Genomic DNA, 27,673 nt, shown 5'->3' with positions numbered 1-27,673 from the left:
GCTCTCTCTCCTCACCAGGAGGCCGGCTGCGGTGCAAGTCTAGGCGTGATCTCAGAGTCCCTCCTAGTGACGGGGGGTCAGGGCTGCGTCTCGTTCTGGGACCTGAACTTTGGGGACCTCCTGCAGACGGTCTACCTGGGACAGAGCAGCGACGGGCAGGGCGTCCGGCAGCTGCTGGTGCTCGACAACGCCGCCATCGTCTGTGACTTCGGCAGCGAGCTCAGCCTGGTGTACGTGCCGTCGGTGTTGGAGAAGCTGGACTGAGGCAGGTGATGTTAGCTGAACATCCCTTCTCCTCTTCATCACCTTTTGGGTTTTCCTTTGTTGTTCTGGCACTCAAAGGAAACACGACCATAAGGAGTACACGCCTGGATGTAACGAGCACAGGACTGATTGTCGTGTGACCTGCTGCATTCTCTCTGAGGACGACCGGCTCGAACTCTTCTGAGCGCCGTTCAGCAGAGATCTGGAGTCACCAGTTTGTGCTTTTGCGTGCGTGCGTGTGTGTGTGTGTGTGTGTGTGTTTATTTCGTGGCTCTGCCCTCTATGCTGCTGACACGGGCGGGGCTTCACTGTGACCCCCCCGCCCACCCTGAGAGGAAGATAAACTGTCTCCTTATTTTTTAAAATATTCCTGCTGCCTCTTACGCTCGACGGCGAAGGTGCAGCCACCGTTAGCCCGGCGGGGTCCGCCGCGGCTCGACGTTAATGTCCATGACGAATGAAATCAGAGCTCTTTTTACGACGAAACCCTGCTGAGAACAAAAACTGTTTGGTTCTGAGTGAAGCGTGTGTGTGTGAGAGTGTGTGTGAGAGAGTGTGTGTGTGAGGGAGAACAGATGATTACTGTACAAAGTGAGCCTCCAGAGGGGGCTGTTTTTATATGTATAAATCTATTATTTATTAGTGACACATTTTGGAATAACAGTTTGTTTATGAATTGCTAATCCCGGCTCTTAAAGGAGAACACCATCATGTGGAGGTGATGATTTCATGTACGGCGGTGATGATTGGTCAGCAGGGTTGGGGATGTTTTGTGATACTGAACTGGAAAACATTGAAGTGTTGTTTTTGGGGTTACTGATGCTGTACGAAGGGGGGGGGGCGTCCCCCCTCCCCCATGCTGTGGCCCCTCTGCCCTGCGTGCTACACCTTCATCAGGCTACCTCCATTTTCCAAACTGCTTGAATACTGAAGTCATGTTTACAATGACTGCTTCTTCTTCTTTTTTTTTCATTTTGTGCCCTTTAGAGATTTTATTTTACAACCACTGTTTACTTCAAAAACTCTTTCAGATCCACGATCCTTCTAACGAACACAAAGAGCTTCACCGTGCGTCTGTCGTCATCCCCGTGATGTTGGTGTAACCTTTGACCTGAGGAGCTTCTTCTGAAGCAGAGAGAGAAAACAAAGGAGACACAATCATAATCAAATAGACCCCACAGCACCTCTCATTTAGAGGCTCAAAACTACCTGCTGTAGTAAACTAGACTCTCGACCCCCACTGTCCCTCAAAGTGATTTCATGTGGCTTCATTTAGCTGCTCTGCAGAAAATGACCTTACCTATATGAGCATGTGTCTGTGTTTCCTATGCTGTTATGAATTAATCTACTGCTACTGATGCTTTAGATAATTAACTATTCACTAACCCTAAACTTAGGAGTCATCTTGCAAAAAGAAAGGCAGAAAACTCATTACATTTTCTATTTTCAAGGTTTTATTTCAAGCTTAGCTACTATTTCTGTCCATATTTTGTGCTATAATGGGTAAAATGAAGTATTTTTAGACATTCTGGAAGACATCTATGCATCAGTCTGTTTTTAAATGCAGAATTCAGCATCCATCTTCATCAGGTTCCCTTTTTTAATCCAATGATTCTTCCTGGTTTTATGGTGGGGGTTTCCTCGTCAGTTTAAACCCTGAACTGATTTTTTACTACATCTTTTAATCAATAACACCTTAGCTTGATATAACACCCAGAAATGTGCCATCATGATAAGACAATGCGAGCCTCAGCAGCTGTAACTGATCCACTTCAGAGCTCCACACTGAAACTGCAGGACTACTAAAGTCTGTTGCACTTACAGAGGACAGATGAGGACCAGCAAACCAACACAATGTGAAGAAAACACTGACGTAATATTTCAACAAACTTCAAATAATATGCACAACTCCTTATGATGGAGGTGTTTAGTTTGAAAGGCAACTCTGCAGCTTTGCTGAGAGAAAATGATTCACTCTGCCACATTGAGTGATGTAAGACTTTATGTTATTGTAACATGTTTACTCAACTTACATGGTGGGGCTTTGAGGTAGATCTATGTTAGAAATCCATCCATCCATCTTCCTCCGCTGCAGCAGACTCAGCAGGGAAGCCCAGACCTTCCTCTCCCCGGCCACTTCCACCAGCTCCCCTGGGAGGATACCGAGGCGTTCCCAGATCAGCTGAGAGATATAATCTCTCCAGTGTGTCCTGGGTCTTCCCCATGGCCTCCTCCCAGACAGATATGCCCGAAACACCTCCCCAGGGAGACGTCCGGGAGGCATCCTGACAAGATGCCCGAACCACAGCAGCGGCTCTACTTTGAGTCTGAGCTCCTGACCCTCTCTCTAAGTCTGAGCCCAGACACCCTGCAGAGAAGGATAATTTTGGCCGCTTGTATTCGCCATCTTTTTCTTTTGGTCACTACCCACAGCTCGTGACCGTAGGTGAGGGTTGGAACGTAGATTGACCGGTAAATTGAGAGCTTTGCCTTCTGGCTCAGCTCTCTCTTCACGACGACAGAACAGCACGGACAGCACCAATCTGTCTGTCAATTTAGCCCTCCCTCTCCCCTCACTCGTGAACAAGACCCCAAGATACTTAATACTTTAACTGCTCCGCCTGGGGCAAAGACTCTCCTCCGACCTGTGCAAGCCACCCTTTCCCAACTGAGTACCATGACCTCAGACTTAGATGTTTCAAATGTTGCACAGAAAATGTGCAAATCAACTACCTGTTCTCTTAAAAAAAAAAAACTTAAATAGTGTTAGATAGTTACATTGAGAACTCAAAAAATTATAAGAATTTTTCAGATTTTTCCTTCATTTTTTTCTTGGATTTTACCTCTAAAAAATTGCTTTTTTTCCTCAAAATGTGTAAAAAAAAGTTAAATTTAATCTTGTTTCCTCTTCTAGTTTTAACACATTTACTAGAACCCCAACAGAAAGAATAAGGCACCTCTCAAAGCTGTAAAGTAATTTGGAAAATGCTGAAATGCTCTTCATAGATGAAATTAAAAAACTGTCTCTAACATTTTAAATCAAAATCAACAGAAGACTAAACTTCAGGACTTTGAAACCCTTTGTGTTCCCTCCTCTCTCTCCTCCCTCCTGCTGGAAGAAAGAAGCTCTGCAGGTTTCAGACTTCCACCAACACCACCCAGAATGTATCTCCTCCTGATCATCCATCTACTGTAGCGTTCATCTGAATGTAATCCCAACAAGGTGTGACGAACAAATCCAGCGACTCCATCCTCCACGGGGGGGTCGCATCACGACACTAACTCAATGCACTACGTACCGCCCCTCTCTGGGCGCTTTTCAAACGCCGGCTTACTTATAGGAAGACTGGATTAATTTCACACCTGCAGGCAGCACTAGTAAACACGCACACTGACGACTCTGTGAGGCCGGGGGTCAGGGTCTGGTTTTTAATGGGACTCGGTGACAGAGTCCAAAACAAGCAGCTGATGACGAGTGAGGAGTGTTCATAGTCTTTCTGTAACATGAAGAGACGAGTAGACGCCTGCTGTTGCTGCGTCCCGTTGAAACCAGACTCTGGATCTCCTCGGCGTTGTTACCTGTTAATTTATTAGTTTGTGTTTTTTGTTATTAACGGTAGTGTCGAGCTTTAGAAACGGGGAAATGTGTAGCTTTTATTTTTTTGTTCTGTAGCTGAAGATGGACAAAGGGGGATGGTTTTCACTCTGTGGTGGAGAGCTGGGATGAGGAGCGAAGAGGTGTGTGTCATCACGGCCTGATTCCACCAGATCCGTGTCCGGTCCATCACAGTTTCTATTCTAGTCAATGTGTTAACTTCCACTGGATCCGCTCCGTTCGTTCTGGCTGCGTCTCTGATCCGGCAGGTTGGAGACCTCTGGATCCGAGACGCAGGACTTCTATCTTTGCCGGATGCCGGAGCACGACGCATCAAACCCAACAGAGCAGATGGAGCGGGACAGGAAGTCAGGTTTCACCAAAACAAAATGAAAACATCCGGTTGATTTTCAGAATAAAACACTCTGTGTTATCACCAGATCGTATTTTACAGATGAGGATTAGGGCCATGGAAAAATATATATATATATCATTTTTTTTATTATTATTATTATTATTATGAGAAAAAGTCAGAATCCTGAGAATCCAGAATTTTGAGATTAAGTAAGAATTATGGGATTAAAGTCAGAATTCTGACTTTTTTCTCACAATAATTTGACCTTCATTTTTTATAGTTTTCCAGTGGCCCTAATCTTCTTCCTTAGCTTTCAATTTAACTACAACAACAAACCTTCATGGTGAGTGGAGCCAGGCCTGGAGTCAACAGGTCAGAGATTTTCAGAGGACCAGAAAGACAACATGGATGAGGAGAGGAGGAGAATCCTTGATTCAGTGATTACTGCAGGGAAAACCTCGGTCCCATGACTCCAGCTGTCCGGTGGTCCTGCTCCGTGCTGCGTTCGGAGCCAGATGGGACACAGATCTGGTGGAAGTCCTGTGTCAGTCTCTTCGAGTTCCTCTCCATCATGAAGAGAAATCAGACTATTCCTGGAAGGAGAACGGTGTGGACATGTCAGTGGAGTCTTAGCTTTTTGAATGTTTTCATCACATATGGACTTTGCCTTGTACGATAATCCATATCAAACACTCACTGAAGACTTCCTGCTCTGCTTTGTCGTAGCATCATATCAGCGGTTTGAGGACGCAGCCATGATGTCATCTTTCTTATCTTTAGTCGTTAAAAGAAGAAAAAGATGATGTCATGGCTGACATTTAATGCTCTGATTGAAGATGTCTCTCCTCAAACAGTCGTGAGAGCTCCAACAATTAAGTCTCCTCTTAGCTCCGCCCCCTCTGTCCTCCTCTTCTAATTGGCTAGCTACAATCTACGCAGGCTGTAGTAGTGGAGGTAACTTATTTACTATTTTGTAACACAAACCAGTGCAAGACTTTTTACTAATTTTCAAATAAAGAGGCTTTGATACCACGTCACATTTTCTGTCTACTGGCTTTATTTGATAAATTTTACATGATGAATGATGATTAGTGATTTCTGTAATAGTCTAGTTTTCTTTATTTAAGATATTTACAGTGTTACAGGATGAGAAATCAACGTGTTAAGACGTGCTGATTCGTATGCTGCTCTGTGACCGCTGAGCTACACGCGCTGATTGATTTCAGGGGGGTCCTTTAAAAACATCTCCACCCGGCTCCTCCTCTCGTCCGTTATCACAGTTAAAACTCCGTCAGACCGTAGTGACGACCACCTGCAAAAAGGAGGCTTAAAAAAAAGTGGAGTGCATGCTGGGATTTCTTCCTTTTTTGGGGGGCCCAGATCTGGTGCTATAAGTGCAGAACATCCATACATCACAGACGTTTAAAATAAAAAGAAAGCAGCAAAAAAAAGCGACAGAAGGAATGAAGGAACGCAGACGAGTGCATAGTGATCTGGTCCCAGAAGCCACCGGTGATGGAAGGAGAAGAAGCGACCTAACTTCAGAACTGATCCTCTACCGTCTGCCACCAGGCACGTCTTGGTAATCAACACCCCTAAATGTCAGGACTCTGAGTTTATCTTCTTAAAAGCAGGATTTAGAAAGAGCCGAGAGAAAAGGCAGCGGTTTGTGGACTCGTCTCAGGTTTTGTTGAGGCTCCACAAAGGGTCCAGGCTGCTGAGCGGGTCGTCTCCGCCCTCCTCCCCTCCGCGGGTCCCGTGGAGACCCGCACCCTCCGCCGGCTGCAGGAAGCTCTGCTTAGTCACCCGCTGCTTCCCCTTCCCCCCGCCCTCCATGGAGAAGGCCTCGGGGGCGAGCGAGGCCAGCAGCTCCAGAGACGACGGAGCGGGCGCCGAGGAAGGAGGAGGGGGCGGGCTCAGGCTGGACGCCGCCTCGGGGTGCGGCTCGTGATTGGTCGGCGGTGTGCAGGGGGAGGCGGCATCCAGGCCGTTCGGAGGGGGAGGAGACTGAGTCGGGGAGGTGAGAGGAGGGCTGAAGGAGGAAGGGGGCTGGTGGTCTGAGGGGGGAGAGGGGTCCTGGGTGGGCTGGACGTCACCCGGCGGGTAGAGCTCAGGTACGGTAGTGTTGACTTGTTCGTCCAGGACAATGGGGGCGTCCATGGAAGGGTCTGTAGCGCTCGGGGGGCGGATGCTGAGCTTGGCGATGGTGGCCTGGATGGAGCTGATGGGCATGTCACCACCGAGGACCAGATCCTGCTGGGACTCCTGTCTGGAGTAAGGCTGCAGGAAGAACAGAGAGACACATTCAGATAAGAGGAAATGTGTCTCTATTGAAAACACAATCAGAACCTCCTCAGACCAGAACTTTGAAATCCTTCACACATTCAGGAGCAGAAGAGAAGTGATGCTAGAACTGAACGGATGATCAAAGTGATCAGGGTCTGCAGGGAATGAGATGTGAAGACTATGCTGAAGGATCTCCCTCCTACTCTTCTTTTTGATGCTGCTTTGACGTGACAGTCAGAACAAATATTCAGACTCTTTAGAAACTTCTGTTCATACTTAGTACAATGATTTAAGATGCAACAAAAAACTGGGTATTGAAATAGTGAGAAAATACATTTCCAGTTATCTTTCAACTGATTCATGTTTCAGTCAGATGAAATCTCAATGTGTTTATTGAGATTCTGAACTGAGACTGAGTGTATCTGTCTGTTTTAATCCTGACTGTAAATGAAGAGTCATTTGATTTCAGACTGTTCATGACTTCTACCCCTGTCATGTCAGGATCGGGTATCTAGAAGAGCTCTAAATAACTCCTTTCAGTTTTTCCTATTTTTTTTAGACCAAATTATCAATCATTAAGTAATGGTAGCTGCAGACTCACGATCATTTTGACTAAGATTGATCTCCTAGAAATTCTCAGTACTACTCTGATTTCATTTGCCTGTTAAAAATCTTTCAAAGGTCACAAACCTGGGAGTAGTTTTAGATTCAGATTTTAATTGTAATGCTCATTTTAACAAGATCCTAAGTACTTAATTTTATCATCTCAGAAACATAGCAGAAATCACACCTCAATTTAACAATTTTTGGGTTTCAACAGGACAAAATAAGGAAATCACAGCCGTCCACTTTAGCATTTTTCATTTTTTTCTGTTCTTGTTGTGTCTCCACATTTGACAAAATTCATTGCATTAGAAAAAGTACCTTCTAGTAGTCTTAGCTGCAGCCTCTACCTGTTATCAAACAAACCTTGTGAATCATTGAGTTCATGCTGAAGGCTGCACATTAATTAAATCTTTATTAGTTTTGATTTTTGTAACGCTGTGTGGCTTTTTAATCAATCTAAAACATGACACATTTACACTCAGCTCTAAAATGAGCCTGCATATGATGGATTATTGGACACTGCAGGTCAGTGAAGCTTAACACGACATAAACTATGATTACAACAATTTTTTCAAACTATGTATTGAAAGCTAAAAGCATCGTCTTGGCACGGGGGCAGCTAAAGGTCAAAACTCTAAATGAAGTGTATCTCATTCACCCTCTGCTACATCCGGTAAGAGTTTTGGGCTTTGAAGGAGTCAGACCTTTGTGGATGCAGAGGCGGCGTTCTTGCTGCAGGTGGCGGTCGTGATGCCGTGTCTCTGAAGGACCTGCTCAGCGTGCTTCAACACGGTCTCATAGCAGAACTTCAGGTGGAGCTGGAGAAGAAAGGAAAAGGAGGATTCACTCTTTGTTCAGTTCACAGTGTTCTCCATGTTCGATGAATTATTCATGAAATTAAGTATTTAAGATGTAAACAAATCATTTGTTCTCTGCATATTAATGTTATAAATCAAACACATCTTCAGATTTGTGTCTCTGACCTTCTCCTGCAGCATGTTCTTCCTCTGTTGTCTCATCTTCTTCACCAGCAGAGGGAGGTCTGGGATCCCGTTTCCTGCCTCCAGCTCCTGCAGTGCAGCGTACAGCAGGCAGAAGGCGCCGGTGCGTCCCACACCCGAGCTGAACCAATCAGGGGACAGGACGGGCTCATTAGGACAATTTCACCATGATCACAACAATTACAGGTGGTGTTGCTTCTGTTGCCTGTTTGATTACATCTTTTGCAGGATTGTTCTGAGATATTCTCACTCACCTGCAGTGCACCACCACGGGTGTGTGTAAGGGCCTCTGGTGGAGGTAGTGTCCATGAACCTCCTGGATGAAGCGCAGCAGGTTGCTCTTGCTGTCAGGAAGACCCCTGATGGAAAATACCAAGCAATGAAAGTCAATGAGATTACCTGATGAAGTAAAGGTTATGAAAACACAAAACTCACTGAATCAACACGTGAGAGGAGATAAGCGCGAGTAGCAAAGACGTTTCAACACGGCTTTAAAATTCTTTTGAACTCAAAAAGCCGTGGCAGAGATCGGCCGGTGTTTTGGTTTAAACAGCGACCCTGTTAACTGGAGACTCTCAGCCGGATGCATCCCTCATAAACGTCTTTAGACGATCATTAAATATCTGATGAGGATATTTTGAAATCTTAATAAAAAACTAAACTAGTCTGCATTCCCAGGAACTCCCTCTGTGTTTCAACAGCTGTGTAAACTCCACAAACACTGACACGTTCAGCTGAAGGTCTCCAGTTTACAGGGTCACTTTTAAAACCGGAACACCGGGAAGGACGCATTCACAGTGGGCTGAGAGAAGACTACTGAAGAAAGAGTAATCAACTGAATCACAGATGGAAAAAACTATTTTTGATTGGTTTTTGGAAGAAATTTGAAAAAAAAAGAAACATTTTGAAAAAACTGAAATAAAACATTTTGACAAAAAAAAATCTAAAAAAAAAAAATCTAAAAAAAAAATTAATTTGACAAAAAAAAATTGACAAAAAAATTTTGACAAAAAAAAAAAAAAAAAAAAAAAAATTGTAATTTTTTTTGAAAAAAAAACATTGGACAAAAAGGTTGACCCAGATGGGTTTCAACAGCTGTGTAAACTCCATAAACACTGTTACATTCAGCTGAAGGTCTCAAGTTTACAGGGTCACTTTTAAAACCGTAACACCGGGAGAGACGCATTCACGGTGGGCTGAGAGAAGACTACTGTTACAAGCTGCTAAATCAAGAGAATCCCAGCTTCTTCTTTTGAAAAGTACACACACATACAAAAAAGATAGAACAAATAAAAACTAATGAAAGAAAGAGAAATCAAGTGAATCACAGATGTGTGTGATGTTATTGTGGACGGCGGGCGGAATAAAAACACTGAAAAGTACTACCCCCCCTAGCAGGGGCTTTTCAGGGGGGAGATTATCTACCCCTGAACTAAATTTAGACCCTGGTTCCACCAGTCATAATGCACATAGTTCCAGGGTAAAGTTCCTCTGGTTGAAAGACGCCTAAAGACTCACAGCTCCGGCCACGAGGTGAACTGTAGGTGGACAACAGTGCGCTTCAGGCTTTGGTCGCGGTACTGCAGGCTGATCATGCGCTCCACATGAGTTGGCGTCGTCTTCTGTGTGCTGAGGGCGAGCGTGATTGGTCCCTGAGAGAGCTGCTGCCCACGCTCCGTTGGGAAGTAGCGCATAACCTTTCCCTGGGAGAGATCAAGAAGACGGCGTTAAAAACAGAAACGCTGACAAAGAAGAAGACTCATGCGGTGGTTATGGATCAATATTGTTCCCAAAGATGCAAATACAGATGCCAAATACTTTCTTCTTACCTTGTCAAGCTCTTGTTCTGAAACCAACATGACGATCAGCGACACCTTCTGCTCGTAAACCATCAACCAGAAGTCTGCCGCCGTGCCCGTGAGCGGAGCCTGCGTGGCAATAAGGCGTGGACAGTACGGGGACAGGTCTTCCACATAGCTGGCGTTGATGTAGTCGTCTTTCCCTGACTGCAGCACCACCCGGTTGAGGTCATAGGGCATGACGTCCTGGTGCCGGTTCTTCATGGTGTAGCAGCGGGCGATGGCGATGGAGAGTTGGCGTGCGTCCTTCTCCTGCTGGTCTTGCAGCTCTTTCCAGCGGGCGTCCAGCACCGACAGCCCGCCCTCGCTCTCTGAAGGGTGCTCCAGGGAATCTACCTGGGACCTGTAACGTTCTAGTTCACCATGCAGGCGGGCGACACGCTCTGGAGCTTGATATGGGTCACCCTGAATCAGGAGAACTCCCTGGGAGCTCCGTCTTCGGCGCTCTCCATCCTGTGGGTCGGCTTTGGTCGGTTGCAGGACGTTGGTCGGGGCCTTGGTCCCTCCTGGTTGGCTCTCAGGGCTCGAGGAGAGAAGGTCATCTGTGCTTGAATTCTGGCGCTGAAACAGCGAGGTGGATGGCGAGACGGTAGAGGGGGAGGGGAGACTGGGTGGAGCTGTGCTACCAGGGGTGGGAGCTGGAGTGGGTCTCTGCTGGGGGTTCACACCCAAAGAGGCCGGACCAGGAGAGGGAGACGGAGAGGGGGAAGGTGAAGGAGAAGGAGGGACAGGGGTTGTTGGTTGAGCCACAGGGGGACCTCCAGGAGAGGGCTGGATCATGTGCTGGGCAGGGGGAACATGTGGACCATGTGGGCCCATGGCAGTGGGCTGCTGTGGAGTACTAGGAGGTACAGTAGCTCCAGGACCTGAAGGGTACATTATAGGAGGCTGTTGATGGGTCATTGGGAGGGGAGCCTGAGGTTGTTGGGGGGGCGCGGGTTGTGGTGCCAGAGGCTGCTGTGGAATCATTGGAGTCGCTCCTGGGTAACAAACTCCCCCTGAATGTGGGGGAGGACCTTGTGGTTGGCCGGGCATCCTTATTGGCTGCTGGGGCATGTTTGGTATCGGTGGCTGTCCGGGGTGGGGTTGGTGTTGTGGGGGTAGTGCACCAGGAGGCATCTGTGGCATAGGGCCCCTTGGCATGTGGACCTGAGGACCAGGGACCATATGAGGTTGTGAAGCAGGAGGCATCTGTGGGCGCATGGTCGGGTGCAGGTTCTGGTTCGTGGGAGGCATGTAGTTCTGTGGAGCAGGAGGCATCTGCTGACTCGTGGGGGCCATGTAGTTCTGTGAGACCGGAGGAATCGGCTGACTTGTGGGGGGCATTTGTGCTCTGGGACCACCTGGCATCTGGATCTGTGAGTGGGGGTGGGGTGGAAGCTGCTGGGCACCGGGGGGCATGTGTGGATGTTGGGGCATCATGTGTTGGTGAGGGAGTCTAGGGGGCATTTGTTGGTTGGGGTGGGGCATGTAGGGTTGGGATACGGGGGGTGCTGGCTGAGAGGTTTGGGGCATCTGTGGATGTACAGTCTGTGGTGGCATCTGGACCTGAGGTGGTGTTGGCATAGAGCCCGGCATCATCTGAGGGTGCTGCTGGGGGATGTAGCCCTGTGGAGTCTGGTAACCTTGGGGTATCTGAGGCCGGGGGTGATAACCATTTTGCTGATGTGGTTGCAGCTGACCTGGGTATGCCTGCTGGTACTGGGGAGGAACACCTGGCTGAGGGGGCATATACCCATGTGGGTATGCAGCCTGGGGAGGGGGGTGGGGGCCAGGAAAAGCCCTTGGTCCAGGCTGGTACCCTCTAGGCATTGGTTGCCCAGTGGGCTGGGGAAACTGCTGCTGTGGCGGTTTCTGCAGCTGTGGTTGGGGGGCAGGAGCTTGGGCTTGGCCATGCATTGGCACTCCTGGTTGGGGCATGAACTGGGGGTAACCCCCCATCTGTGGGGGTACCGTGTAGCCAGTTGAGGCTGCAGGTGGGATCGGATGGTGTGTAGGGGGGTAGCTGGGGATTGGAGCCTGGATGCTATCAACAGTGGTAGTGGAGGGCCGGACTGGGGCAGGAGCTACAGGGCCAGGTTGAGGGACTTGTGGATGTGGTGGTCGGTAACCCGGCACGGCTGCCTGGTTTTGCATGTGAGGAGGCATCTGTGGAGTCATCTGAGGGAGGGGTCCACGTGGCAGAGGCCCAGAAGTGGGGAACTGGGCTATCCGTGCCAGGAGTTCTGGGGGAGGAAGGTTGGCAGGGAAGCGAGGAAGACCAGCAGCTGGAGCACCGGGCCACGGCAACGAGCTGCTGCCGCCCAGGTTAGCACCAGGGGGGATGTAGGCTTCGGGACCTGGCATACGGACTCCAGAGCCGGGGTGGGAAGGAATGTCTGGGGGGAGGCTGCGAAGCTCTTCAGGTAGGTCGCCCCCCAAGGCCAAGATGGCTGCACTAAGCTGAGCCAGCTCCGGGTCGTCAAGGCTGGAACAGGCGGAGTCCACATCAGAAGCCTTTGTCTTTAAGGAGGGCTTAGCTGCTGTAGGCCGGGCTGGAGGTTTCTTTGAGTCTCTGAAAGAGGAGACACACAAGAGATCTTTGAAACACCACGTACAGGTCTAGGATTTATAAAGATCTCTTTCAATGCATTAACATCTGCCTTACCTCTCCAGGATGGGTCTCCTCTCCTCTGCCCTGGTCTGACAAACGGTCTTGGACCTCTCCAGCAGACGTGATGCTTTGGCCTCCAGGTCTTCGTAAAACTCCTTCCCCTCCTGAGACTTCTTCATCAGGTCCTCGTAGGCTTCGTACGAGCCCACCAGTCCCTGCACGGTGCCGTTCCACTGCTGCTCGGTCTGGCTCAGGCCCTTACGAACCGTAGCGTACTGGACATTAGCCTCGGTCAGGGCCTTCAGGATGTTCTCCTGAGCGGCCAGGTTCTGGTCGATGTAGACCTTCACCTGCTCGTACTTCTTCAGCTGCTCCTCGAAGATTTGCTGGAAGGATACAGGTTTGTTAGAGAGCCCACACCAGAAACCAGAATCTGAGACAAATAACTATCAACATCAGGCATCATTTCAGGTTTTATGTCTCTTTTACTTCATCAGGTTAAATCTGAATTTGTGAAACAGCATACCTTCATGTCGGCTCTCTCTGTGGTGACCAGGGTGGAGGTGATGTCATCCTGCTGGATCAGGTCCCGGAGCTGTTTCTCTAAAGAGCTTCTCTGTTCCCTCATTTCCTGCACCTTAGCAAGGATTCTCTTCATACACTGCAGCCCTGCCACTTCCTCTGCAAACACAAACACACACACAGACTTCACACTGTGTACCTTTCACAAGATATTGTAGCAGCAATGCCTCATTTACAAAATCTAAACCCAACTTTTCAGCTGCAAAATGATCAAATCAAAGTAAAATGGCTTGTCAGTTTTTCATGAGGTCAGTCGACAGTACATTTAAGAGCAACTGTTTGATGATTTTTTATTGTTTCAACCTCATCTTGAAGTGTATTGAATATCTTAACATCCACCTATTTACAAGCCAGTTTCCATAGCGTCCAACATGCTTTCATGAGGCTCCAATTAGTTTTAAACTCTAAGAAAACTAAATGCATGGTTTTTAACAGAAACATATCATTGGCTAACAGTCCCCTCAAAATCTCCTCCCTGGATGGTTCAGAGATTGAGTTTGTTGACAGCTACAAATATCTAGGGATCTGGCTTGACAGCAAACTTTCTTTTGAAACACACATAAACACACTGCTCACTAAGGTCCTCCTTCACACACTCTGCTAAACAGCTTCTGGTTAAGAAGACAGTACTCCCAATTCTCGACTAAGGTGACATAGCCTACAGGTCTGCTTCCAACACTCTCCTTCACAGACTGGATGTCATTTACCACACTGCTATCCGTTTTGTCCCTGGAGCCCCGTTCACCACTCCCCACTGTCACCTGTACTCTCAGCTGAACTGACATTCACTCCACTCTCACAGAAAAACACACTGGTTTCTATTCATTTACAAATCCCTCACTGGTAAAACCCTGTTGTATCTACAGTCACTAATCAAACATCACAGCTCAAACCGGAGCCTGCGCTCAAGTAACTTTATTAACCTCATCACACCCAAAGCCTGGACCTCCTTTGGTCGCACCTCCTTCCAGTTTTCTGCTGCAAATGATTTGAATCACCTGCAACAATCCCTAAAGCTGACCTCTGTCATTCCACCAGCCACTTTCAAAAACGTATCACATCCCATAACTCTTGTTTTTTATTTATTATCATGCCACCTGTGTTGCCTCTTCGCCCAGGTCTGAATTGACTTACCTGGTAAAATAAAGGTTGAATAAATAAACCTATTCCAGTCTTCTGGAGCAGAAAACTTTGACTTAACTGATAAAGGAAAATAAAAACATCTGTACACTCACCTTCATTGAGCTGAGGCCGAGGCAGAGCCTCCTTCAGACTCTCCAGCGGACCCCCCAGCAGACGCAGGTTGCTGATGTGCAGGTTCATGGCTCGATGGAGCTCCGTGTTGGTGAAACTTGCCTTCTCGTGGGCCTCCATGTATTTCTCCAGATCCCTGCGGATTTCAGCCAGAGCCTGGGCCTGCGCTGCTGGGTGCACCTCGGCTGCAGCGGGGCCGCCGGCCTCCAGAACGGCTCGCTCGCCGATCTCGTCTACCTCCAGGACATCTCTGATCTCTTTCAGGGAAGACTCCACGTCGGTGAAGACACCCGAGAGTCCTACAGAGGGAAGAAATGTGAGAGGCGTTATTAACACAGAGTTAGATTTAGTAGAAAAGTTTGATTCTTTATAAGGATATTCTTCTTGGGCATACTCAGGAAAGTTCTATCCTTACATTAAAAAAAACACACAAACTTAAAGATCATCATGAAGAAGAAGGATGGTAATACATGTGTTTGTCATGATAAATGAGACCCTGATGAACACTGACCCTGCATGGACTGGATCAGGCTCTTGACAGTGTCGGGTCTCACACTGAGGGCGGCACACTTCTCCATCAGGATGGGGGGGATGTGGCTGTACATGTCCAGGTTGTCGACTGACTCCGGTTCCAGGCCCAGAGAGTCCATGAACTGCCTGCAGATAAGAAAGTGAGACCACTACTCTGAATATCTTCTTGTTTATGGACATATTTGATCAAAGACTGGGTGATGCTGTTAGTTCCTTCTAAATATGATCACATTTTGGCTCAAATTTCACACAGAGAAGGAAGAACTCACTCTAGTGTTTCATTCTTGCCCTCAATCTTCATCATGATGTCCCTGAGCAGTTTGGCCTTCTCCTCACTGGAAAAGAAGAAGAAACATAACCACACTTTATTATCTTTCTTCGTGAGAGGCAGACTCTGTGTCTCATGTTGAAAGAAACTAAAGGTGCTCGCCTGTAAAGTGAAGAAGCTTCGTGGGCCGCCATAGGAACCAACTTGGAAAACAGGTCCGGTCCTGTGACACTGGGGTCTGTGGGGTTGACTGGAAGAGCTCTCACCAGTGGGGCACCTGGAGGGGAGCAGGGTGGGTGGTTTTAATATTAATAGTAACTTTATTTATATAGCACCTTTAAAAACAAATGTTTACAAAGGGCTTTGACCAACAAAGCATGGTTCCAATAACAAAGTAAACCTTTTGACAGACAGGGAGGAGGAAATTTAACAATGCAAAACAAAATAACACAAGGATAAAAAGAATACACGTTAATTATAGTTGTTATTATTAGCATTTTAATATATTTCTTTATTTTATTTAGGTTATTATAATTTTTTTAATTTAATTTGAATATTATAATTATTTTTCTTCTTTATATATATACATATGACTGTTTAAAACAAGTAAAGATGTAAAAAATAATAGTAAAATAGAAGTAAAAGCAGTTAGAAGGACAAAGTCACATAAAAGCTTATCTGTAAAAATGGGTTTTAAAAAGAGATTTTTTTTTAATGTTGTTTTAATGCTATGCTAACACTCAAGCTAGTTATATCCAAGCAGATCAGAAGAAAACCAGAAATTAAAGTCAACATGAAAAGATGCAAAAGAACCAGCTTCAACTTCTGCTGTTTGTCGTGTTTGTCCTGTTAACACAGAACACAGCTGTTTGATTCAGAGTGTCAATTCAGTGATGATGCTAATATTTGTTATTTGTTATATATTTGCCTAAAAAAACAAAAGAGCCATAGCCATCTTCTTTAGAGAAGAGAATGCAGTTCAATCTTGGGTTTTTAAAAGGGTTACATTATTTTTATATGATTGAACACCAAGGCAAAGAGCACACAATCCAGGATCAATATAACCTAATTTATATGAACTTTTAAGTCTGTTCACAGAGACATAAACTCACTAACTTGTCCTTTGACGGAGGGTGGTTTGGATTAGTTGTGTGCTTTGAATAAACAAATGCAGACGTTTTCTGATAAACTTGAGCCACCAGCTTGGAGTTGTGCACCTCTGCTTACCTTATCTTTGAGTATAGAAATCTACATAAGGATGTATCACCCTGAAGAAGGCACATGTAGACCTAAATCAAGCAGGAGAGCTCACAGCACGATCACTTACAGGAGGAAAATAATACCAGATAGTGTCTCTCTGTGTTCCTCTAGAGAGAGTCTGACTGTGAGTCGCCTCTTCTTTCTCTCAACAGCAGGATGAAGGAAAAAGAAAGAGTGATATGAGATAGTCCATAAATGGATCCGAGGTTGTGTCGCTCTCTTGGACGGGTAAGAAAACAAAACCATCAAAATCTAATCAGTTCATCCGAGAGTCAGAATGAAAGTCTGGAGTCCTCCCCTCCAGACATCCTAGACACTTCTTTAAGAAGATGTCAGACGAGCAGTGATAAAAAGTGAAGCCTCCGGCTGAAGCAGAGGTGGATGAATAACTGTGTCAGACTGACTGTGTCCACGTCGTACATGTGAGTCGCTGAAACCTGCTGAGTGACTTACTAATTAAACACACAGGATGTCCTTGTAAACACAGGAGCACCCAGTGAACCAGTGACAGATCTATGACCCAAACGTCAGCCTGCATGGTGCATGCATCTGTTCAGAAGATCACATCATGCAAATGCAGCTTTGCATGCACGCGATGATAAGAGTGCTGAAGCTTCCTCCTCTCACCTTTGACCGAGGCCAGAGTCTCCAGAGAAGGAACCGTCTCGTGATAGATGAAGTCGTTGTCTTTTTTGGCCGAGTTAAACCTGTGAATAAAGTCAGAGGAGGATATGATGAGACCATAGACTGTATGAATAATGGACGTAGTATCCGTGACGTCATCCATCTGTTTCTGAAGCACTGTTTTGAGGTCAATCGGAGGCGGCAGCCATATTGGAAATGCTGAACACAATATAACTGCAGTCAAGCGATTGTGATTGTGGGCTTTGAGCCTCCTCGCCAACAGCTACAGTGTTCCTGCCTGTCAATCAAGTCAGTTGTGCCTCTCATTGGAAGACTCACTATCCAGACTACACTCGTTTTTTGTACCAGGCTGTAAACATGTTTCTTTCTGCTGCAAAAATAGTCTTTTTTGAATTGGTGTGTATGTGGTTTCTGGTACTTCTGGAGCCAGCCTCAAGCGGATCCTTGATGAACTGTAGTTTTTAGCACTTCCACATTGGACTCTTGAACTACATGAAAACAAGTGAAAACGTGTTGTACTCACTTTCCCCCAATAACATCCATGGTGAATCTGAGGGCATCCTGCACGCTGTCGGGCTGACCCTGGTTTAACAGAACGACACAAAGCAGAGTTTAATTTTATATAATGATGGGAACAGATACACAGAGTGATATCCCAATGATCTCATTTTGCACTGCTGGCAATAAACGTCATTCTACCTTGGCCAGCTTGATAGCTTCGGTGAGTTTGTCCAATGAGCTCTGCAGGTACGCCAACTGTTGACACAGAAAATCAAAGTCAGCAACGCAAAGAAATACACGGGGGTGGAAAACTGGAGAAGACAGAAACAGATTAACATCTGTGTGTTTGAGATATTGAGCAGAAGAAGTAGCAGCTGCAAAAGTAAAACTGACACATTGAAGTTTTGAGGCAAAACTTTTGAGACCATTATTTTTTTTATGCTTTGAGGTAAAATTAAAATATTTATCCTTTCAAGTTAATTCAAAACGTCCCACTTTTTAAAATAATCCAGGCAGACAAAAGCAGTCACACAGTTCAGAAGTTCATCTCTTCCACGAGGGAGCTCCAGGTATCTTGTAGTTTTCCTTATACGGTTGGATTTAAAGACGTGTAAGATCGCACAAATACTGCAAGCAGTGGTTGAAAGTGTTTCATCTCTTTTAAAAGTGAAGGACAGACTTCTCATTTTTGTCTGGAGATGCAGCAAAACTCCAACAAAGCAAAACGAAACCACTCTGACGATCAACAGAAGAAAATTATATACACATGACATCTGGTCTTACCCGCTCTCCGAACTTCTGCTGCTCCTCTGCTTGTTTCCCCATGTGGAGCTGATGACAAACACACAAGAACACAAGTTTATGTGTAAGAGAGTGAGTTATCAAATACATATTGAATCACCACACACACAAATATACATACATACACACAACCACTTTCACTTCCTTCTATTTGACTCACATGTGCGATCGCAGCGAAGTAATAGATCTTCATCTGAACCAGTTTCTTCCAGTCTTTCTGAATCTTTCCCAGCATGGACGCCGTCTCAGAGTTCTCCAAAGCTCTGCAGGCCTCTTTGTAATAATCCACCACCTGCAGCAGAAGACACAATCATTAACCTCCAACATTTCAACCACTGATTGATTGATACGGTGTAATCAAATGTACTTAATGACAAGAGGCCGACCTGAGCGCTGATACGAGCAACCAAGAAACTCTTCCTGTTATCCAACATGGACTTCTCCAGAAGACACTCCTGAGCCTGACCCTGAACGACAAACACAAGCATGTGAGACAGTTTTCTATGTGTGTGTTTGTGTGTGTGTTTCTACATGTGTGTCACCTACCAGCATGAGGTTAATGTTGAGGTTAAGGATCTGGTGTGACATGTCCACGCTGAAGTTGTGGCTGAAGTTGTCTCTCAGGTAAGAAAAGGCTCCTGCAGAGCACTGGAAGTGTGTGCACGACACCTTCATCCCCTGGACAGAGAGCAGAGAGTCAGCGGGAGTGTTTCAGTGCATGCATGTGTATGACATGATGTGTGTGTGTGTGTGTGTGTGTGTGAATCTTACCTCCTCAGACACTCTGTTATCCATGGCTCCCAGCATGGAGTGCAAGGCCCCTGTAAAGAATCCACAGGTAAGAAAACTGTCATTAAAATATTAAACTCACGCCCTGAGATTAAACCTCAGAGAGAGAATAGTCAATAATTACACTTAACCGAAAATGAATGTGCAGCTTTTTAAATGATTGGTGATATTTTAGTGTTTTATTATCTTAGTGATTCATTTTATTTTGGTGAGTTTCATTTCCTGTGTTGAGTTTCCTCATTAAGATGTCATGACAGCGTTTCCTTGGTTCGTTCAGGGACTCTTTTTTGGTCATTCATTTATTTATAAAATAAGATTCTATACTTTAAATAAATAAAGGAAGGTGAAATAAAACTGTTATAAGAATGAAATGCAGTTAAAAGTGAGACTAAATGGGTGCTGGTGGCCTGGCAGTCTAAGCACCCCATGTGTAGAGGCTACAGTCCTTGTAGTGTGTCTTATCTCTTTGCTTGACTGGATTTCTTAAACATATTAAACACAAATAAAATTCTATTACAGGGGATTTTTTTTAAAGGAGAAAATAAACACAGATGTATTTATTTTTTGCAAACAAAGTAAAAAATGGTCTAAGAGGTCCCCAAAACATGTCTTTAAAGTTTATGCTCAAAAAAACACTTTGAAATCAGATTTTGGTCTGCCTGAAAAACCCTCTTCTTCAGTCCTCCTCAGAACACTCTGTTTTCCCTCTGACCACGCCCCCTCAGGAAGTGGCTGTCCCCTCGGCTCTCCAGCACGTTGATCTAATGTTTACATGTTGGCTGAATATACACGGCTGCTCACAGATCGCGTTACTTCAACCCTCTGAATCTGATCCAGAATCTGATCCTGACGGAGAGGCGCCTGTAGCAGGACCTTTCTGAAGGATTGGTCACAGATTTAGTGTTTCTTGTTGTTTTATTTGTCAGTATGTCGATGTGTGTCTTGGTACACAGCTACAGCTATGAACATGTAGCTATGTGGCTATGCTAACTAGCGCTAGCACTTATCCATGACAAATAAAAATCATCCACTAGATCTTTAAATCTGCAGACGTGGGGAGTAAAACCGACCTTTGCCAGAAAGGCAGCGGGACCTTTTCTGAAGGATTAGTCACAGATTTAGTGTTTCTTGTTGTTTTATTTGTCAGTATGTTGACGTGTGTCTTGGTACACAGCTACCAACATGTAGCTATGTGGCTATGCTAACTAGCGCTAGCACGTATCCATGACAAATAAAAATCATCCATTGGATCTTCAAATCTGCAGACGTGGGGAGTAAAACCGACCTTTGTGTTTATTAAGACAGCCTACAACTAACATGCCTCCCTCCTAAGCTCCTTGTTAGCACACATTTGTGCAGGGAATGAAAAACGGAGGAGGGGATTCAGTATTATTTTATCCAGTCTATGGGCTGAACAAGCTCCGAGCTCTGACTCCGTGACAGACCGGATATTGTTGTGACGTAACAAAAACACGGAAGTCTGAAACGGCTGGTTTCACACACATTTACAGAAAGGTGGAGAAATCAGAACAGGGGCAGAATGGATTTTTTTCATTCTCAGGGGGTTTGTAGACAGGGACACATATTTCAGGTAGAGAACCATTAAAAATTAAATTTTGCATGATATGTCACCTTTAATAATATTTTGAAAGAGCTTGACCTTAAAAATCTGAACAATCACTTGTTTTTATAAACCAGGTCAAAAATAAATAATAGACTCAAAGGTGTGAAAGTAAAAACATCGTCAGTGTCACTCTTCAAAGGATTCTGTCATGGTTGCATGGTTTAATGCAAATGCTTAGACTTTGTTTTGCTCGACTGGTGTTGATTTAAAAAAAAACATGACTACACTCACCCAGATTGTAGAGGATGCATGCTTGCTCATAACTGATGTCATCATGGGTGACTGTTTTTCCAGAGAAGATTTCAGTCCTGCAGGAAAACCAGGAATAACACAGATCAGGATGGATTTAGAACACAACAGAGCTGCATGTGTTCACTCATGCTCATGTACCAATGAGGGGAAAGTAAAAACAACACAGTCTGATCTCAGTCTGTGTGTGTGGGAAAGGGAACAAACAGGAAGTCTGAAACAGGGAGTGGTCATTAAGCCCACAGTGGGTTGGTGGTGTACTGCTCAGTGTTTTGGTTGTGCACGTGTGTGAATTCATGCATGTGCGTCATCACCATGAGATGGGTACAGCCGCCTCCTGACCGGTTCCCATGGGGACTCGGCTCTGAAGGTAATGCAGCTGGCCGAAGTACTTCCTCAGGGTGCTGCAGCCCTCGAAATCCCTGGTCACATTTACAGCACTCTGTGAAACACACACACATCATGTTTCAGCTGTACATCATGCTTGGAAGACATCACAGCAGATATCACTCAGTGGTTAGATCAAGCATCTCACTCTCCAATCTAACATCCTGATTTCCCCCAGGACGTATAGAGTACCATAACACACATATATGATCACATCCACATCACTAATGAGTTTCACTCCTTGTTAGTCCAGCATTGGGTCTGTGGTTGTGAGGCATCAAATGCATGTTTCACTGTCAGTGGATGAGGAAGGAGGCAGGGTGTGTGAGTTCAGCATGCTCAGTAACTGTATCCAGAGGAAGATCAAGGAAAAGGAGAAATAACTGGGAGTGAACATAACTATAATTTCATGGAGGTTCTTAACAGTAAAGTAAGACTTCATCTTAATTTTAACCACCAATTAACCTCAGAACTTGAGGGATGGACTCCAGACAGAGGCGTCACTATCTCTAAGCCACAACCTCATCTTATCTTAAGTGTTTTGGTTAAAGAACATTCAATCCCAAGAATAAAACTCATGAATTTATGCAGACAAACTGATGAAGAACTAATGCGACAACAATCAGGTATTATTTCTGCACCAGGCTTCAAGGTCAACCTGTGCTGTAAGAGTTGCTGTGATCGTCTCCTGATCACCTGTTGCATTTATTCAAAGAACACTTCTGATGATTGTTTGAAAGAAAAACTACAGGGAGATTCTTTTACTCTAAATCCAGGTAAAAAAAGATCTAATGCAGTTTCACTGCATCTTGGTTCTGGATTATTCTGGTGGATACGTCACAGATGTCTAACCCAAACTGATACTGTTATTCTGTTTGCATGTTTAGCTGCGGCTTGTAGAAAAAGTAAAATTACCTCCATTATCTTGAGGTTTTTCTTAATATGGTAAAATTGACAGGTAATTACAGGTAATAGCACATTTACACTCTGATTGAACTCTAATATTTCCCTATGTGTTCTTTTTAGTGGTCATAAATGCTGACAAAGACCATAAAGACAGCCCACATTACACCCATGTTAAAGTCTCTGCATTGGCTCCCTGTATCTTTTAGAATAGATATTAGGATTATTTTATTGGTTTTTTTAAATGCTCCTTCTTATCTATCAGATTTGCTTTTATCATATGAGCCAGTGAGAGCCCTCAGGTCTTCAGGTAGTGGACTTTTAATGGCACCAAAAGTTAGAACAAGACCCACGGTGAGGCAGCTTTTTGTAGTCAGTGCCCACGTCTTTGGAACCTGAAGATCTGAGGGCTGCACAGAGCATCAACATTTTTATCTGACAGGAAATAAATCTGCTGCGTCTCTGGAGATGTGTCACACGGTGCTGACCTGTCGCAGGGTCTCCAGTTTCTTCATCTGTTCGTTGTAGTTGTCCGGATTCTCTCCATAGTTCTTCAGGATGAACTGGAAAGAGAGAGATGAGGGAGAGTGTTGATTGAAGTCACATTTAAAATAAACATCAAGCTTTTATGAGGTTAACCTGAAAAACAAGAGTTAAAAAAAAAAAAGAGTTCTGGCTCAACAGACTACTTAATACATGTTGAAATAATCTGGAGCCTGTGTCATAGGCTCTGGAGTTTCCCATCATGCTTTGCCAAGACTTTCCCCCGTCCCCATGATGCACAGTGATAAGCAGCGAGCTACTTAAGGCCAGGTCAGGAGGCGGACAGCGCTGCAGACAGACCTGTTTCTGTCTGTTTTACTTGATTAAATTATGAAAGCAAGGCTTGGTGTTAAGATGCACGATGACACAGCAACAAGACAGGCATTGTCTCGTCCTGCTCTCCTCATGTGGCCTTCTGTTTGGAGAGAGGGGATGAAATGGTCACTGATTTAGATGTAGGCTAAATGATCATGAGAGACGTGTTAGTTTGAGTGGAACACAGAATCAAACTCATTCAAAGAAAGAAAAACCTGCCTCATAATAATAGTTAAAGGCTGAGCATATTAATGGAGTATATTTCACTGTAGGAGTCACTTCATCACATCAGCATGTGAATATCTAAAGTGAGTGCCAGACAATGATTGTAATGCAGCTTTTTTGAATGACATCACGAGTGAGGGAAGTTCATTTAAGTGCATTCCTCTCAGGTGTGTGAGTGGAAGAAGTTACAGTAACCGAGGAGAGCAAAGGTCTCTTATTTTATCAGCATGAGAAAGCTGTTTGAAAATGGGTCACCAGATAAAGATGGAAGTGAGTCACTGATCCACACCTTTAAATATCATTTCAGAGGCTGAATCAGTTTGGATGTAGGACGAGCTTCTCCCTGTCGTATCCTCAGTTATGAGAGGAATGTGTATCACAGATATGGAACGGCATTGGGGTTAAAATGTTATGTTCTGCACACGATTCACATACACAGACACCCTCAGAGCAGAGATCTAAAGCACTGAGTTTAGAGTCAACACCTAAAACATCTCCATCAGAAACTCCTAAACCATGCTGCAAGAGCTTCACTGGATGAAATACCTGAGTGACAATGGCTCATGTCCTTCACTTAAAACCAGAAATAATCATTTAACTCACTTTGATACAGATAAATATGATGCTATTATAGCTGCCGCCCAATCCCTACTGCACCGGACCCCTGTGACTCCCCCTGTGGGTGGTGAGCCCACAGGAGGATGAACCCATGTCACCCAATCGGGGTTGGGGGCCCCATGAGTGAAGGCCCGGCCACCAGGCGCTTGCCTGTGGGCCAGGGTGGGGCTCCGGTGGCCCTCCGGACAGGGTACACTTGTTACTTATCATTAGGTGTCTGGGAGCCGCACTTTGTCTGTCCCCTCACCTAGGACCTGTTTGCCTTGGGAGTCCCTACCAGGAGCAATCCTACCAGGAGCAATCCTACCAGGGGCAATCCTACCAGGAGCAATCCTACCAGGGGCAATCCTACCAGGGGCAATCCTACCAGGGGCAATCCTACCAGGAGCAATCCTACCAGGGGCAATCCTACCAGGGGCAATTCTACCAGGGGCAATCCTACCAGGAGCAATCCTACCAGGGGCAACCCTACCAGGAGCAATTCTACCAGGGGCAATCCTACCAGGGGCAATCCTACCAGGGGCAACCCTACCAGAAGCAATCCTACCAGGGGCATCCTACCAGGAGCAATCCTACCAGGAGCAATCCTACCAGGGGCAATCCTACCAGGAGCAATCCTACCAGGAGCAATTCTACCAGGGGCAATCCTACCAGGGGCAATCCTACCAGGAGCAATCCTACCAGGAGCAATCCTACCAGGGGCAATTCTACCAGGAGCAATCCTACCAGGGGCAATCCTACCAGGAGCAATCCTACCAGGGGCAATCCTACTAGGAGCAATCCTACCAGGAGCAATCCTACCAGGAGCAATCCTACCAGGAGCAATCCTACCAGGGGCAATCCTACCAGGGGCAACCCTACCAGGAGCAATCCTACCAAGGGCAATCCTACCAGGAGCATCCTACCAGGGGCAACCCTACCAGAGGCAATCCTACCAGGGGCAATTGACAGACGGATCGGGGCAGCGTCTGCAGTGATGTGGATGCTGTCAATCATGGGAATATCTTGGAAGTAAGATTTTCCTTTGCATGAAAACGTGAGCTCAACCCAGCATGATGTCTCATATCTCTTCAGTATTTAAAATAAACATCATGTATATGTAGCCGGACCCAAACTCCTCTGTCATCATTTAAAACACACCAGATTGTATTTATTCATGACCACAGGGTCCAAAACAAACTGCTCAAAACATCCACAGTGAACTGTAACAAATTATATTCACTTAAGTAAAGTTGTTCTTAATGTTATTCTTATTATTTCAGGGATGCAAATCTGGAAATGTTTATTCTTCGACTTGAAAAAATGTGTCTAATGTTTCCTAAATAAACCTAACATAGCAGATTGTACACCCATGTATTCTTTACTCTATACATGCACTTTGAAAATACTATTTTGTTTTGAAACTGCAGTTTGATGCAAGTATTTTCAAAGCAAGTACTCCTGTATTTTAATATTTGATCAGGAGCATCTTTACTTTGATTCAAGGAGACAAATTGTGTACTTTGGTTGAGTTTTCTTCTTCTTAATGTTTTATGAATGCAAAGCAAATTATGCAACTAGTTAAAAAAACAACAAACTTTTGGTTGGGCTCTGGAAATGAGGTGAAACTTGGTTTGTTGTTTACCTCTCCTGTTTGTCTCTGCAGTCACGTGTTAAATAAACATCCTCGTTTAAAAACAGAGGCTATGTGTTGTTTTGAAATCTTCTTTCCTTTGGCAGACAGCCTACATTACAGGAACCTGCTGCAGTCAGGTGCATGTGACACTGAGATCACTGCTTATTATCATGTGTCTGTAGAGATCCAGACTGGGCCGTGAGGAGTCCTGATCCTCCTCTAAGCACTGTGACTCCTCTGACTCCTCTGAGTCCACTTGCTTTGTTTCTATCCCTCAAAGTCAGCCTCTTACTGGAGGCTAATTATGAACTTCGACTTGAGCTGCTAGCTTAGTACTAGCTAGCAGGAGGCTAACGTTAGCAAACAAAGGCGGTGGTCAGGGGGATTTCTCAAGACCCAGACCCGAGCTAGCTGGTCTGGAAAATCCCCCGACAGACAGCGACAGGCATCAGACTCTTTGGAGGTTCACTAAGGTCAGCTCCTGGACCTGGTTTACCCAGTCGTCCATAATCCTTGTTTAGTTGACTTTCAGCCCTGTTGCTCCATTCCCCACCCAGCTCACCTGCCTGACGGCCGGGCTGAACTGGAACTCCCCTGCCTCTTTCAGATCCAGCCAGATCATCGGCATCCGGGGGACGGCCTCCATGGCGGCCAGCTCTGCGGGGGGCCGGAGGCCGGGACGGGGTCAGAACCGCGTCGGGGGTTTAGTGGACGTGAACGGTTTTCAGAAAGATAGCTTTCCTCCAAACAACTGTGTCATGTATCCATTTACACTCCAACCGGAAGCTCTGGGCGCAGGTGACGTCTGCTCGCAATACGTGCCGCAAGGGATTGTGGGAAATGTAGTTAGAAATGTAGCTGTCGCATTTACAGGTTCAGTATAGTTCAGTTATTAATTTAGTAGTATCCTAAACATAAATATTGCTTTACATTCTTTTTCAATCAGAGTTTAAGTGTTTTTTCTTCTCTTTATTTTCTCGATAGTAATGCAGCTATGTGCAATAATTACTTCATCCCTCTCTTCTTACATGTGCAATACTCTTTTTCTACCCATCTTCTCAGTTCTGTATATTGTTTTTAACCTATGTTACAAGTCTGTGCACATTTGTCACCGCCTCACTGGTTTTGAAAATATTTGTAAATTTAATTATTTAGTTGTGTTTATACATTCATAAGATATGTTTATTTTACTTCTTTAATTTTAATTGCTAATAACTTTTGAATAATTGCTATTTATGCTTTTGTTTACTTCATACTGTTTTGCACTGTCTACTCTGCTGCTGTAACACTTTCAATTTCCCCATTGTGGGACGAATAAAGGAATATCTTATCTTATCTCTTATGAGTATACAAATAAGAATACAATAAATAGGCTACAATCATGTAATTGATTATTATTATTATGATTATTACTATTCCTATCATTATTATTATTATCAAGTAACTTAAATTGCATTTTTTTAATATTGTACTATGTAATGACCATATAAAATTGTAATGTTTATATTTTTCTGTCACCTGAACTTTACAGAAAACTAAAATTGTCCTTCAGCTGCTCTCAAATATGTTCCCGAAATATTTATCCAGCTACTTTTACTTTATTAAAAAAAAAATATATATAACAATTCTTCTACCACTGAGTCATTGATGGATGAAGACACTGAGTTTTTGTTATTTTGTTATAAAACAGTAATCCCTCTACCCCAAATTAATTTTAAAATAGAATTAAAATTAATTAAATTATTTTAAAAGCAGAAAAAGCAGCAAACTCGCTGTCATATTTCATATTCTCATAAACTATACTATACTTGCAAATTTGTGTGGATCATGAATTATAAAGAACAACACTGGTTCATCACAATCAGTAATACTTTACAAGGTAAGATAAACAGGCTTTAAGTATGTAGGTATATACTGTTAACAGTTGTTTACTGTTAAAGGCTGATTTATACCTCACAGAGTTCGTCTCCCCTGCCAGCAGATGTCACTGGTGTATCTCAGGGA

The 27,673-nt window shown here is 44.9% G+C and overlaps 2 protein-coding genes across 3 annotated transcripts in view; one reads left to right on the top strand and one right to left on the bottom strand.

Annotated features, from left to right (window-relative positions):
• scap (SREBF chaperone) overlaps positions 1-5,251 on the top strand; it is a 49,892-nt gene extending 44,641 nt beyond the window's left edge. Inside the window, exon 23 of one of the 2 annotated variants that reach the window (XM_034698603.1) lies at positions 19-5,251. In XM_034698603.1, coding sequence (XP_034554494.1) covers positions 19-264 — 246 coding nt within the window. In that variant the 3' untranslated portion in view covers positions 265-5,251. The remainder of the gene's footprint in view (positions 1-18) is intronic. The other variant, XM_034698602.1, reaches the window with a different exon arrangement.
• ptpn23a (protein tyrosine phosphatase, non-receptor type 23, a) lies at positions 5,249-26,479 on the bottom strand. The gene is made up of 24 exons (XM_034698601.1): positions 26,232-26,479; positions 22,842-22,916; positions 21,378-21,505; positions 21,046-21,122; positions 19,173-19,222; positions 18,948-19,079; positions 18,788-18,868; positions 18,562-18,693; positions 18,384-18,431; positions 17,799-17,855; positions 17,623-17,681; positions 17,082-17,161; positions 15,357-15,471; positions 15,196-15,261; positions 14,907-15,052; positions 14,377-14,694; positions 13,086-13,240; positions 12,614-12,945; positions 9,937-12,520; positions 9,626-9,810; positions 8,362-8,466; positions 8,090-8,228; positions 7,811-7,924; positions 5,249-6,494 (listed from the first exon to the last, which is right to left on the bottom strand). The coding sequence occupies exons 1-24, from the start codon at positions 26,313-26,315 to the stop codon at positions 5,895-5,897; spliced, it is 5,862 nt and encodes a 1,953-aa protein (XP_034554492.1). The 5' UTR covers positions 26,316-26,479; the 3' UTR covers positions 5,249-5,894.
• Between the last annotated feature and the right edge of the window lie 1,194 nt (positions 26,480-27,673).

This window comes from Notolabrus celidotus, chromosome 12 (genome assembly GCF_009762535.1).
Source record: "Notolabrus celidotus isolate fNotCel1 chromosome 12, fNotCel1.pri, whole genome shotgun sequence".
In the NCBI taxonomy this organism is placed as follows: domain Eukaryota; kingdom Metazoa; phylum Chordata; class Actinopteri; order Labriformes; family Labridae; genus Notolabrus; species Notolabrus celidotus.
The sequence above is the reverse complement of the archived record's forward strand: the minus strand, read 5'-3'. Positions and strand labels throughout refer to the sequence as shown.